Source organism: Myiozetetes cayanensis, unplaced genomic scaffold (genome assembly GCF_022539395.1).
Source record: "Myiozetetes cayanensis isolate MyiCay16 unplaced genomic scaffold, myiCay2020 scf1, whole genome shotgun sequence".
Lineage (NCBI taxonomy): Eukaryota > Metazoa > Chordata > Aves > Passeriformes > Tyrannidae > Myiozetetes > Myiozetetes cayanensis.
Genome location: NW_026086604.1, coordinates 47922053 through 47935462, shown reverse-complemented (window position 1 = coordinate 47935462; position 13410 = coordinate 47922053). Strand labels below are relative to the sequence as shown.

Here is a 13410-nt window from a genome sequence, read left to right as displayed (position 1 = left end):
TATAATCTCCTATTAGTGAGATCATAGTTTCATCTTCACAAGACGCTGACTGACCACATTTTTATTATCTGAACACAATACAGGGCAGTGCTGCTCTAGGCACTATCCACAGCATCATACTACTACATACAGTTTTTCTATTCTTCCCTTAAAATGTGACATCTCTAAGCTCTTAACGTTAACAATATTCCTTCATAGTTTGAACTTCTGAGTTTGCAAGAGCAGAATACATCTGGTTTCAGTTAAGTATTCTCCTCCTTTAGGACATCAAAATTATAATACAATGACCTACCCAATTTCTGTTTTACTAGCTTGAGGCTTTTCTCTTGTTCAGCAAGTTCCTGTTTTTTCTTTTGCATTTCTGGAGTGTTCAGAGACTGCAAATGTAAATCAAGGTCCTTATTCACACTATCAAGTTTCACCACTGCTGCACGGTATTGCTGAAGAAGATCTAATCGAAAAATAAAATAATAAACCACAAAACAATAAATATGTGGCCATTTTGATTTAGAACACTAACAAATACAGTTCAGACAACGTCTAAATCCACAAGAAAACATATCTCTCTAAAGCACTACTTAAAAAAACACCCAAACTTATAATGGATTGGTAGCTGTTATTAAAATTACTGTAAAGGGAGGCAAAAAATCACATCCAATATTTTGATTCCTCTTTTCTTTTTTGAGCCCGTATCTTCTTTCACAGTACTAGCAAACTCTGAAAATGATGTGGGAAACTGGTATTACTTTACATATCTTGTCCCTTGTGTCTCCAAATAAATTCTCTACCTTTGATGACATTAAATGCTTGCAGTATGCTTTGCTTTGAGTGCTACGAAGCAGAAGCTTGTATTACTGACTTGAATTGTATTCCACCTTGTGGATCAAGAGAACATTTACCAAATTTCACTTTGTCCTACCTACAGAAATCTAATCAAGTAGACTCAGAAAAACAAGGGTATAGTTTTTAACAATCCTTTTTCCTCTTTTAACATATGCTAGGGGAAGTTTAGGTTAGATGTTAGGAAGAAATTCTTTACAGAGAGGGTGATCAGGCATTGGAACGGCCTGCCCAGAGAGGTGGTGGATTCACCATCCCTGGAAGTTTTTAAAAAGAGATTGGACATGGCCCTTAGTGCCATGATATAGTAATTAGAGTTGGATCAGGGGTTGGACTTGATGATCTTGGAGGTCTTTTCCAACCCAATCTATTCTATGATTCTATGATTCTATGAGAAAAAGAATTTTTCCTTGTCCAGGCACTGAACAGATCAAGTAATAAAGGAAGGGTTCAAGCATGTCAACCCAGGCTCATTCATTTTACTTTGGTGGTGAGTGTTAGGTGGCTTGCACCAAGCTTAACTGAACAATAAGTAACTACTTTTGTTTTATGCTACAAACATTGAAAAAGAGCATGTCAGAACTAATGCTGAGAGTGAAATTCAGTTCAAGACAAGTCCCGTGTAATGAGACGTTGTCCTTTAAACAGAATTTTACTATGATTTTCCCTTATATGTCTAGCATCACTCCAAGTGAAATTAAAACATGCCTTTTTCTTCTACCATGATTGTTCCTGTACTAAATCACAGAAAATGCCAGTTTAATTCATATGGTAATAATTCGGTTCAACAATTGAAAATGTGTTGATAGACAAATATAAAGTGTCCCAAACACAGCATATTTTAGCCTGTGGCTGACAAGCTTACTGTGTTTACCCTATATGTAATATATTTTTTGCTGAAATGCCAGGAAAGATCCCTTTAGTCCTTATTTTTTTCCTCTCTCAATTGGTCAGTGTGAAGTAGTTTGCTCATATATAAGGTGCATGTGTTCTCTTTTGTTCTCCCCCCAGTCCTCTCCATTGCACATTTCTAGGAATACCGTCCTGGATAAACTTCATGTTCTTTCTTTTGAAAATGAAGTATTTCAGAACATTATTATTTGTGAATATGACTTTTCAGTGTTTTACCAATCAGTCAAGTCAGCTGTTACATGACAGAAACTGCCACCTTCTGACTTAATTTATAACCTTTATTCCCAAATGAAGAATCAAAGGACATAATGAAATGGAAGTGATCTCATAAGAAATAAAAGGTACCTTCTTGCTGTGGAAATAATGTAGCTGTTGGGCTTATGAAATATTCTCTCTTATGAGAACAGGAATTTTTCTACCACTGCTTCCCAGAGCTTACTTGCACAGTAAGAAATTCTAAATTGATGTATCGTGTTTCCAGAGTAGAAAGACCTGAAACTTGTTTTTCAAGGGTGTTGGAATTCAATCAGCTCAAGCTTCTCATGCCTGTTGTTTGAATTAATTACCTCAGCTTATACCCCTTTAATAAGACTAAGAAATAGAGGGGAATATCATATTATTATTATTTTTTCTTCTTTCAGGAAATTTAATAGCTATAAGCTTTTAAGAAAAGAGAAATTCATAAACAGGATATTGTACAGGTCCTATTTCTTAAAATAACTTTATGCTTAATTGAGGTTTTCCTTTCTATATTACTTAAGAGGATAACAAACATAGGTAAACAATATAATTTTGGAAGTTTTGTATTTTTATGACTTCATTAACCCACCTATCTGTCCAGAGAAAGTAGAGTAAAGTTTTGGCATTGGTGCTCCAAATACCATTCCTCTGAGTTTGTCCATTGGAGGAGCTTTATTCTGCAGGCCTCCAAATTTTCCATTGCTGCGAATCCTGTCTCCCTCCCTCGTTAGCAAGGTAGGGCAATGTGTAATTTTTACAACCTACACAAGTACAAAAAATCATACTAAATTAGTAACTCCATGAAAAAAATCTAAGGTTTCAGCAATGCTGTTGTGAAGCTTTTAATTTTCAACTGCAATGCAGCTTGCTCTCTAATGAAAACTTATTTTACAAAATTAAATGCCATGACTTTTGCTTTCAAGCAACAGAATGCATATATTAAAATTAAGCAGTACTGTCAATAATTATGAAGACTAAATTTTTTGGGTTTGTGTTCTCACTTTTTAGCAGAATTCTGCAGGCAGAATTAAAATTTATACTGTCGAAAAGGCTTATTATCAACATATACTATGAAACAATGGCCATCAGTACGGTTCTACATTCCTATGCAGAATCACTATTTCAATTGCAGCAAACTCATGAGCGAAATGGAAAGTGTACCATTAAACCTAAATAAAATGGGTCACAAAGGGATCCAGTAAGTTTCACATCAAGTTTTAAGTCAAGTGGACCAGAAATTTCATCAAGTGCCTGCCTTTTATTATGCATACAGTGACTAGGAAAGTAATGAAGAACTTGCATTTAACATTAACGAAAGTGAAAATGTTTATCTTTAAAAACATGGTCCCATGTGTCATGGCAACATTCCCATAACAGAATTTGTTAAATGGAGGTAATTTTGTCAGTGCCAACAACAGAGATTTCATTCACCATTAAGTGCTTTGAGACCCCCCACAGATAAGTAAGCACACTTCCAGCTAACACAGCATTAAACTTGGAAATTATTCTAAGTTTGTAATGTATTAAACATGTAGTTATGCAGTGTATTTGTATTATAAAGTATCAAGAATAATTGAAACATACCTCTTTTCTGTAATGGTTGGCAGCATCCAAGTTATCTATAATGATGGTGTCACCCAAGAGCATACCAAACACTGAAAAACGTAATTTTTTAACCATGAAATTTCTCTGCAACAAAACAACTTGAGTTTTGAGAAGTCAATTCTGAGGCATCACTATTACATCTTTTCAGATAAGTGCAAGGGAAATAGCATGTAAATGATTTTTTTCAACAAAATTTTATTCTGAGCTTGAGACAGATATGCAATCTTTTGCTTTCATCAAAGAGCTCATAGAGAAAAAAATGGAGTACATTTAATTGCCTTTTGACATAATTGACTGTATTTTCCACTAAAGTACTCTCTTGATATTTTATCAAGACACTTATAATATAATCCCAAATTTCAGTAAATTATATCTTTTTCAAGTCCTCCTGGAATTATGAATTTTTTTCTCAGTTTCTTAATATGTTTCTCGGTATTTAGTGGTTCATCAAAACAAAAAAACATTCAGGTAGTCTTGCATGAGATATGTCAAGCAATGTGGTTATAAATTCCCCCAAGAGACAATGTCTAACTTTCTGAAAATGCACAGGACTAAAAATTGTTTTTTTATCAACAGTAGAGAGGAATATTTCAATAGTGGGAATTAGTGAAGTAAAATAAAAAACTTACTGAACTAATTACAGATTCCAACACTCCATATAAAGGAGCAGGTCTACTTAATTTAGGAAAAAAAGTGTTAGAAAAGGTAGGTATTCTATGTTGTTAGAACTGAAATCTACATAAAAATTGAAAGCTTATTCTTACAATTATTAAAGCATAACAGACACAGTCGTGTTCAGTCTGTATGTACAGAATTCTATGCATTAAACATTTTTGAGAGGAACAGGACTGGACAAACAGCCTTACAAAAAGATTAACTTCTGCAATTGGAAATATCAAACTAATCTCATGATTGTCAGTTTCTGCTTATAGGAGCTTGGGAATAAGATAATGCTGCAGTAACTTAAAAAAGAAAAACTCTACAGTACATCTAAGTAGAGAAAATGAAAATAAGACAACAAGCAGAAGACAGTGGCCATGCCTGAAATTTTCACAGCTGTTGTTTATAAATAATTAATGTTAATGTCCTCCTCTTTCTATCAGCAGACCTCACCAGGAATGTACACTGATATTTGCAAACGTCTCAGTGAAGATTAGTGAATGGATTATGACTTGTGATGTTTCTGTATTTCATTTTTTAAAACAAAAGAAGTTATTACAATTTCTTTCATATCATTTACCTGTTTGACAATGCTCTACGTTATCTGGAAATGTTAACAGATCTCTGGCAAATACAGGATTTCCAATAGGTTTGAAGAAGGTTTTTCCGTTTCTTAAGTGAGGTAAAGGTCTGGTTAAAGAAAGAGAAGAGTGAGGGAGAAGGCAAGAAAAAAGCAATTTGTCCTTATTTCATTACTGCTTCTGACATCGAGTCAGAAATCTCAAACTGAATTGAATGCATCTTAATGCTTCCACATGAGGTGGTAAATGATCCCAATATTATCTGAAATGCCAGTTATATTGAAGATGTTTTAGTCAAACACTGATTTTTAATGAGATATTATTTCCAAAAAATTCATATGACTAATTTTACAGACACTGTGTTATAAAAACTGAGATTTTGGACCTTACAAATAATCTGTGTATCAGGTCTTTTCTAGAGGGCATTCTTCATGCTATTAGCAGTCACTGTCATAAGCAAATGATTTTCAGGAACAGAAATACAGTATTATCCCTTATCTTTCATGCAACTGAAATAGCAGAATGAATTTCTATTACTACAGATGATTTTAGGGAATGTACTCTGAAATAGGATTTTTAAAAGTTATTCTTTGATTTGAAGCACTAGAACTATTTGAAAATAAGTTCCTGCTCTAGAAAATAGGTAAATGTGAAGAAAAAAAAAAGTAGATTGTCTTCTCTTTTTAACAGAAATACCTCATTAGACAAAGAACATCACATAACAGTTAAAAGCCATAAAGCTATGATTTCAGCTAACATTTCAAGTGACATTACTGTTGCTATAATAATGAACCCAGAAACTTTATACTTCCAATATTTAATAGGAGTAAAGTTTAAAAAACAAATTAGACAAAAAAAATTTTTTTTCCTCTACCTGCTCCAGTCTGGGAGTGTCTTCTTGTAAATAGAATCAAGGGGTAACACTTGTTGTCGACCTTGAGTTTCATCAAAAATAGAACGAGCGGCTTCAGTCGTCAGTGTGACCACACAGTCCATGTCACTTGCCAAATGCCAGGAGATAACTTTTGCTGCTTCGTTATCCTCGATTTGAGCTAAATGTGCAATCTATACCACAGAAGTTAAAACAGTCAAAACAGAAAACAAGACCAGGTCTCCTGCACAATAATCCTGCAACTTCAATCACACATTTAATTCCCCTGTTGATGGCTCTGTTAGAAGATCTGGTCATCTTATTTGAGATTGCTAGCTTTTTTTTAATACTCCTCAAAAACTACTTGCATATTCAGTTGGCTAATTTTCCATCACTACTGCTTCATGGAACCAATAAAACTCATTAGAAGGCTCCCTGAGAGAAAACTCACCTTGCCTAGAATATCCGGGTTGCCTTTTGGATAGTTTGGGAGAGTACAAGTTCTCCTTGGCTGCTTCATTACTCCTTCTTGATCCAACATCTTTTTTTTCAGAAGTGAATCCACATACTGAAGCTGAGAACGGAAGTCTAAGATCAGCAAGCATGCATCACTGGACTGAGCAGCAGCAGTAGTTACTTTACCTGTCACCAATTAAGTTTCTAACAAAAAAACATTCAATAATCTGAAGTAGACTTTTAATAAATAGGGGACCCACTGCACATAATCTCAGAGAAGAGGGGAACCATCTTGCAAGTTGCAATTGCGGCTGAACTTTTTAATTACTCCTTTTTATTTTAATTTTTGAAGACTTCAAGGAGCATTTCACAAAGAGCTACCAGCATTTGATTAGGGCCAAAATTGAAGAAAGTTTAAAACAGCAGAAGAGACAGCCACAAAGGTACAAAACCAAACCATTTCAGAAGGGGACTATGTCCAGGTTTGAAAAATTTAGCCAGCAGGGGGAACTTGGGTACTAAGACTGCAATTTAATTCTACTGATCTGTGAATAGTAACTTTAACCTGGTTTTATTTGATCTAAAGATAATTTTTACACAGGTGGGGTTTTTTCTTTCAAAAGAAAAGAAAACTTTCTTTAAAAACTTTCTTTAAAATATAATTGGATCTCTATGGGAAATTAGCAATGGGCTACACTGGCCTGACTCTTTCAAAATTATTTTTACTTAAACTTTGGCAGTAACACACACAATTCTCTAATTCTCTGAAGTGTTTTCCTTTGCTCTATTTATGCCAGAATATATCCAGTATATATATAACCAATGTATTGATCAGCCTGCATTATAAAAACTAGCAATACCAGTAACAGCAGTAACCTCAGTAGCAATACAAAAACAAGATCAAGATAAAAAAAGGAGAGTTTTTTATTTCTCTAGCAGTTTTTTTACGAGATATTCACATTAACAGAACAAAAAAAAAATCTTAAATTTGACATGGATCCACAAATTTTCCTATGGTTTAAATTTTCACAGTTTTGGGAACAGGTGTGATTCAGTAACGTTATATATTGATATCAATTTCGTATTAGGATTAGATTTATTTGAAAGATGTTAATGGAGTTTAGTAAGAAGTAAGCCATACTATGTTTGTCTGTGGTAATTCAATTTGGTGCTTTTTCAGTTCGTTCTTTAGGACAGTTTCTCTTGTTTCAGCTTCTTTAACCTGACCTGAAACCAATAAGATCAAGAGAGAGTAAGGAAATATTAGAAAGAAACAGGACACTTTTTATAGCATTTCTTACAACTTTTCACAATTACACCTGCCACAGCTGATCCTACTTGCTTCTTAATTTCAGCACAGGATATCAGGACTCGTCCACAAAGGTCTTGTGATTTGTGCAGTTTCTAAGCAATTTCAGCAGGTGCCACTCCTTCAGCTTCAGGAAGCAAAGGGGCCTGGATATCAGATCAGTCTGAGAATGTAAGCTGCTTTTAGTTTTCATCCTGAATTATCCTACTAAATGGTTCTCCAACAGGTAAAATGGCAAGAGAGAAGAGAAGAGTGGTAGTCGGCACTAACTTCTTTTGTCTGTTCTATGGGACACCACTTTCTGGACACTATTTCCTCAACTCTCATATCTGAACTGAAGCAATTTTGAAAACAAATGAGTAAACAGGTGCTTTCCATTCTCTATTCAAAATATGTCTATATTTGAAAATGTTACTTAAGCATAAAGGATAACGCTTTTCTCTAACTTACTTTCTATAGAGGTGCAAAAATCTATAAATATGAAACAAAGATTTTTTTGGCTTTTACATTGGAATTCAGGAATTTGTATTCATAATGGAAACATGCAGTATTAAAATTTTACAAGAAACAGCAGCATCTTCTAATTCCAGCCTGTTTTATTTAAGTGATTACTCAAAACAAAAATTCAAAATTCAATTATTAAAACAAACCTTCTGATCAACAGGCAGGATGATTCAAACAAAAAAAAAAAAAAAAAAGAAAGAAAACTTTTTTTCATTTCTCCCATCCCATAAACCACTGCCCTCATACTACTCTTCAGTTTAATAGACTACATAAAGGATTACATTTGCTGATGAAGACAAAAAATGAATAGCTACGCAACAATGTACACAGGATCAAACAGGAGGGGAAAAAGTAACATTTTGAAAATATAAGACTAACTTTTTCAATGAGGATTATCTATTTCATTCCCCAAAATTGGTTTTAGGCAACTGTTGAATGTCCAGATGAGCATTCACATATTCATTGCAAATATGTGAGTGAAAGACAGTCATGGGAAAAAGGAATCAGACCACTTCAATGTTTAATTACTTCTTCTGACAATTCTGACATAAAACATTCTACCTCAAATCAAGACCCTTTATAGGAAGGTACATTCAAATACTCAGATGCTTCCCTGCAAGCTATATTCCCTTCTGCTCTCCTCTAATTACTGTTTCTCAGCTTCAATACTGATTTTGCTCCCCTTCTCAATATTCTCAAAATTATTAAAGGAGAAAAGTTAAAAATTTCAAGAAAATTGATTTACATATTTGATTGAACTTACATTTCATTTCAGTTACAAGCTGGTTAGTAGTATCAAACATCTTTCTGTAAAGATCTATGGACTTAGATAATTGATCTTTCTCCCTTGTAAGTGTTGCCATCAGCTGCTGCTTCTTGGAATCTACAGAAATAAGCATATATACATTTAGAAGAAAATACAGTAACATAGCTGGTTTAAACATTAGCAAAAACCTATTAAGCTATTACATAGTTCTTAAAAAGTATTAGGGACCTAAAAATAGCTGGTTCTAAGGAAAAGCAAGTATTTTAGAGTAATTGAAACATACCATTATAAAACATAAATGAGAGATGATACGGTTCCAAAGGTTTTTTCAGAGCTGGCAGATGTGGCTCAAAGACAAGAATATATTCAGTGCTATCTCTTCCAGGACTGTCTTCAGCCAGCACTAGATTCTATTGAAACAAACAGACATACATAAGTTTATGCCCACACTAGAGGAAACACACAAAATAAACATTCTTCAAATACTAAATCTTGTAAGTTACCTAACGCCTGACGTCTGAACAGTATTACTACGGTTTTAAAATACTGGGTTGGAAATGCCTTTTATAACTAACAAGTAAAATACAAAGATATAGCAGTAGCTATTTTATTATTTAAAGTTAAGATTGTCATTTTACCTGTTTAAAAAGTCTTATTACATTTGGCTATATATTTTATTTCAAGAAACAGATGCTCAGAAAAAAAATCTCCTCTGCACTGTTCTGTAAGCAAGATTTCCTCAGGTGTACTTCATTCAGTACGTGAAATGAAAACAGAACTTTAAAAAGAAAGACCCAAAGCATAAATACAGAGAAGGAAAAACAAACTACTCCCAATGCTTAGTTAAAGTTACTGCTGTTACCATGGAAGTAGACAGCAGGTCCCAAATGAATGAACAATATCTATCCAAACACTATAATGAACATTCACTTTCTTATTAACTCCTTATGGAAAAGACAAACTAAATCCTTTGTCTTTCTTTATAAACATAGGAAATATTATAAAACTGTAAAGAATGGTAAACAGAAATAAAATTAGTACAGGTAATATCTAAATGTGCTGTTACTTTGGGGAAGGTATCATGCATAAAATGAATAATGCTTATAATAAAACTCATACTGTTTCCACCTTTAACATGTAGAAATTGCTACTCAACTGGCCAAATCAAGAGAGAGGTGGTTGCAGCCTAAAAGAAGAGATAGATATATAACCTTCAAAGATAGTCTTCATGGCTTTCAAAAATATTGCAGCTACATATTTTATCAGAAGAAGTCTGTAGTGGAAATATCTTTCCCTTAGAAAGCATATGCTAATAAAAGTCTAAACATTTTTCTTCATTAAACAAGTTTAGTATTCCTGAACCTGTGAGCAAGGGTAAACATGTCAGATTATCAGATTCATTATATTCCTGCTAATTGCACACAATTGTCTTTATAAACGAGCTGTAACAATTTCACAGCACTTGAAGAACAGTAATATGTCCCTTCCCCTCCCCATTACAAATCATATGAAAAGTACATTGCATCACAACCAATAAATTCTTTCCACATGCGTTTTGTGAGTTGTTTCAAGTCAGCAAACTCAGTATAAACCAGATGACTGAAAACTGCCTGAAGAGGGGAGGAGATACTGGATTCACTGAAACACAATTATTACCTATGGGTAACTAGGGAAAACAAATTACTGTCAAAAGCAGCAGGATCTCATCAGATCACAGTAATGAGAAGGAAGAAGCATGCAACATCCTCCACCCCCATCAAACCAGGAATATGTACGTAGAAAGAAAAAAAAGTCAAAACAAGCCAAATGAAAAAAAAACCCTAACACACACCCCCCTCCATTACTTAGGTTGTTAACTTTGTCACTGAAGTAAGACCGGAGAATTTAGATCACAATGGTACAACAGAGGTACATGGAGATAAAAAAAAAGTTTTATTTCTGCATCAGTGAGAAGTGTGAGAAATAATCTAGTAATTTTATCTGAACTGTCAGAGGCCACCCTATGGGGTTCTTGTTATCCTCAACAGTACAAAATTTGAAACACTGCTCAATTTACACCTCATTACCACAGGTGTAAATGCATGATTTGCAGAGAAAAGCTGTTTTGTTAGACCACCCTTAGCTATACTTTTGCACTTTTTCTCACCCCACCTGCCTGAGAAAAGTGTGTTCACAAACCAATTAATGTATTACTCCTGAAACTTGGCTGAGGAACAAGAGAAACTAGAGAGTGTACCATAAATCAATTATTATATTAATTTTATCTGATACCTCTATTTAGTCCCTGCATTTCATTTTTTTAGCTTGTTTATAATACATATTTTGTCACTTTCGCCTATGGATTAGAGTAGACCAGAGTTTGGCAGACTGTTCAGTGAAAAACATTTGTCCATGTTAACTATATGTTTCTGTTCTTGACCATTATCAACAGAGAATTACTTACACTGTGTCACTGAATTTCATATGTGTAGTTCCCTAAAAGCAGTCAATGTACTGAATAAAATATATTATGAAGAAGTTTGTATGTAGGATCTGTAGATTTTAGGATTCTAGTGGGGTTTTACTGTGGTGATTTCCAAGATGTATTTGGAGATATTGTGTTCATTGCTATGCAGTGTCTGCCTCCATCTGGCACACACTGATCCTGGTCTGTTGCAAAGCTGTTTCCAATAGCAAGTTTGAAAAGGTGGTTGAGAAAATGTCTTTAAAAAGTTGGATCTTCCTTCAGTACCTCTTCTAACTGTTTAAAGACTTCCATAGACTTCAGACTAGTAAATGAAGTAATCAAATGAAATTCTGTTCTGCCATTCTTATATGGTATTTTAGCAAGTTGAAGAAAAAAAGAAATCAATATACAACTGTTTCACCACAGGAATAGTCCTAGTGACTGAAGTTCTCTGTAGGCTTTTAAGAGAGATTGTGACCCTAACCACACCGAAGAAACTCTATACTCAGCTGGGTTTTTCTGGTGTGTTATCAACAGTTTCTGCTTTTGTGCATGTTTTAACTTGTGTCTTGTGTATTATATTTTTTAACAACCATGACAGATGGAAATTGCAGGTTTTAAAAATTCAATCTGTATTTGTTGAAGAAAAAGTGACTGTGGTGACCTGACTACAGTATGCAGTAGTTTCAGAGGTATGCATGATGGTACAGCCAGAGATTCAAACTGAAATAAGGCAGTAATTTTTAGCAGCCAAATGCACCAATGAGTGAAATAAAGCATAAAGAAAAATTGTCGTTTTATCTTTACTTCTTCAAATGATGACAGGATGTCTTTCTGCAAAGTATATATAGCCCCACTTAGCTTGACAAAATGTAAAGAAAAACTGGTAAAGTTTAATTACAAATGTATGAAGAGGTTAGTCTAAATGATCTTAAGATATTACACCAGAGACTATTGTAAAATACTGCTAATATTAATAGTTTAAATACAGATTGGTGAAGTGTTATTCACATGTGAAATTCAAATGAAGAAAATATTTGTCCTGGATCTCCCTGCCTTTCCCAGTCCCTAAGTGAAACTAACTGTACACTTCCCTCACTTGGCAAAGATTTAACAGTTTAAAGAATGTCCTTCCTTCAGGTTGTCTGAAAATCAGCAACCAAACAGAGAAGAAATAACTTATTTACTTATCTGTAAGGGAAAGCTACAATATATACTAACCCTCCACGGAACACAATGAGATGTAATATCAACTTTGACACTGTAGGAAAATAAGCCTCATTAGATCCATTGCTCATGGAGCTCTGTATTTCAGTCACACTTACAATTTCAGCTGATCCATGCTCAAATGGAAACTCCACTGTACTGACTTTCCCATGAAACTGTGGGATCTCTATATCTTCTTCATTAAGGCTTTTAATTTTTACTATTATTCTGCCAACCAGATCAAGTCCAGTGTGGTTGTTGTATTCATCCTGTAAGTGACAAAGACAATGAACTTACTTTGGTACCTGAACTGAACTAAGTAATCCATTTCTATACTGCAGTGGATTTGCATAATGAGGTGCTGGCAGTGGGGGGCTGGTGCTCCACCTGACCCACTGCAGGACACAGCTGAGCTGAGTGGAGCTGTTATGGATTGACTGTGAGTGACACCCCACTCCCACCCGCCTGTGCTGTCTGGGGAAGGCCAGGGGAGTCTGTAGCAAAGCTGAGCCTAGGAAAGGGTGGGGCAGAAGCTGTTTACTTTTTTTTAGTCTTTGTTTCTCACTACTCAAATCTTTTTTAATTGGGGATAAATTAAACTAGTTTTCCACAAGCTGAGTCTGCTTTGCTTGTGGTGGTAACTGGTAAAGTGTATCCCTATGAACGTGCAGAGTTCAGGAAACTTTTATTTTTTGTAATACAACATTTCTAAGAGAAACTGTCTCCTGGAAGAAAAATCATGGAGAGAAACGTCTGCTGTATATACAAGTGTTTTCCCACCAAAATCTATTCTTGAAACAATTTTTTCCTGTTGTGATAAGAAACAGATTTCCATTGAGATGTCAGACAGCAAGGACTGAACATTTAAGTTTTGGTCATCTGTACATAAATGAAACAAGATGCACCTGTTCATAAACTGAAAAATCACCAATTTACATCCTTCTTTTTTATGAAGTTAATTTGCAAAGAAACAGCAGCAATGCCTTACAGCAAAATTCAACATATTTTTAGTAG

General features: G+C 34.4%; 1 protein-coding gene across 1 annotated transcript in view; it reads right to left on the bottom strand.

Annotated features, from left to right (window-relative positions):
* Positions 1-13410, bottom strand: part of SMCHD1 (structural maintenance of chromosomes flexible hinge domain containing 1) — a 68135-nt gene that overhangs the window by 1914 nt on the left and 52811 nt on the right. The window contains exons 37-46 of the mRNA XM_050321560.1: positions 12516-12665; positions 9028-9154; positions 8742-8861; positions 7307-7392; positions 6161-6283; positions 5713-5903; positions 4838-4947; positions 3577-3647; positions 2582-2753; positions 293-451 (exon numbers count right to left, since the gene is read on the bottom strand). Of these exons, the coding sequence (XP_050177517.1) occupies positions 293-451; positions 2582-2753; positions 3577-3647; positions 4838-4947; positions 5713-5903; positions 6161-6283; positions 7307-7392; positions 8742-8861; positions 9028-9154; positions 12516-12665 (1309 nt within the window). The remainder of the gene's footprint in view (positions 1-292; positions 452-2581; positions 2754-3576; positions 3648-4837; positions 4948-5712; positions 5904-6160; positions 6284-7306; positions 7393-8741; positions 8862-9027; positions 9155-12515; positions 12666-13410) is intronic.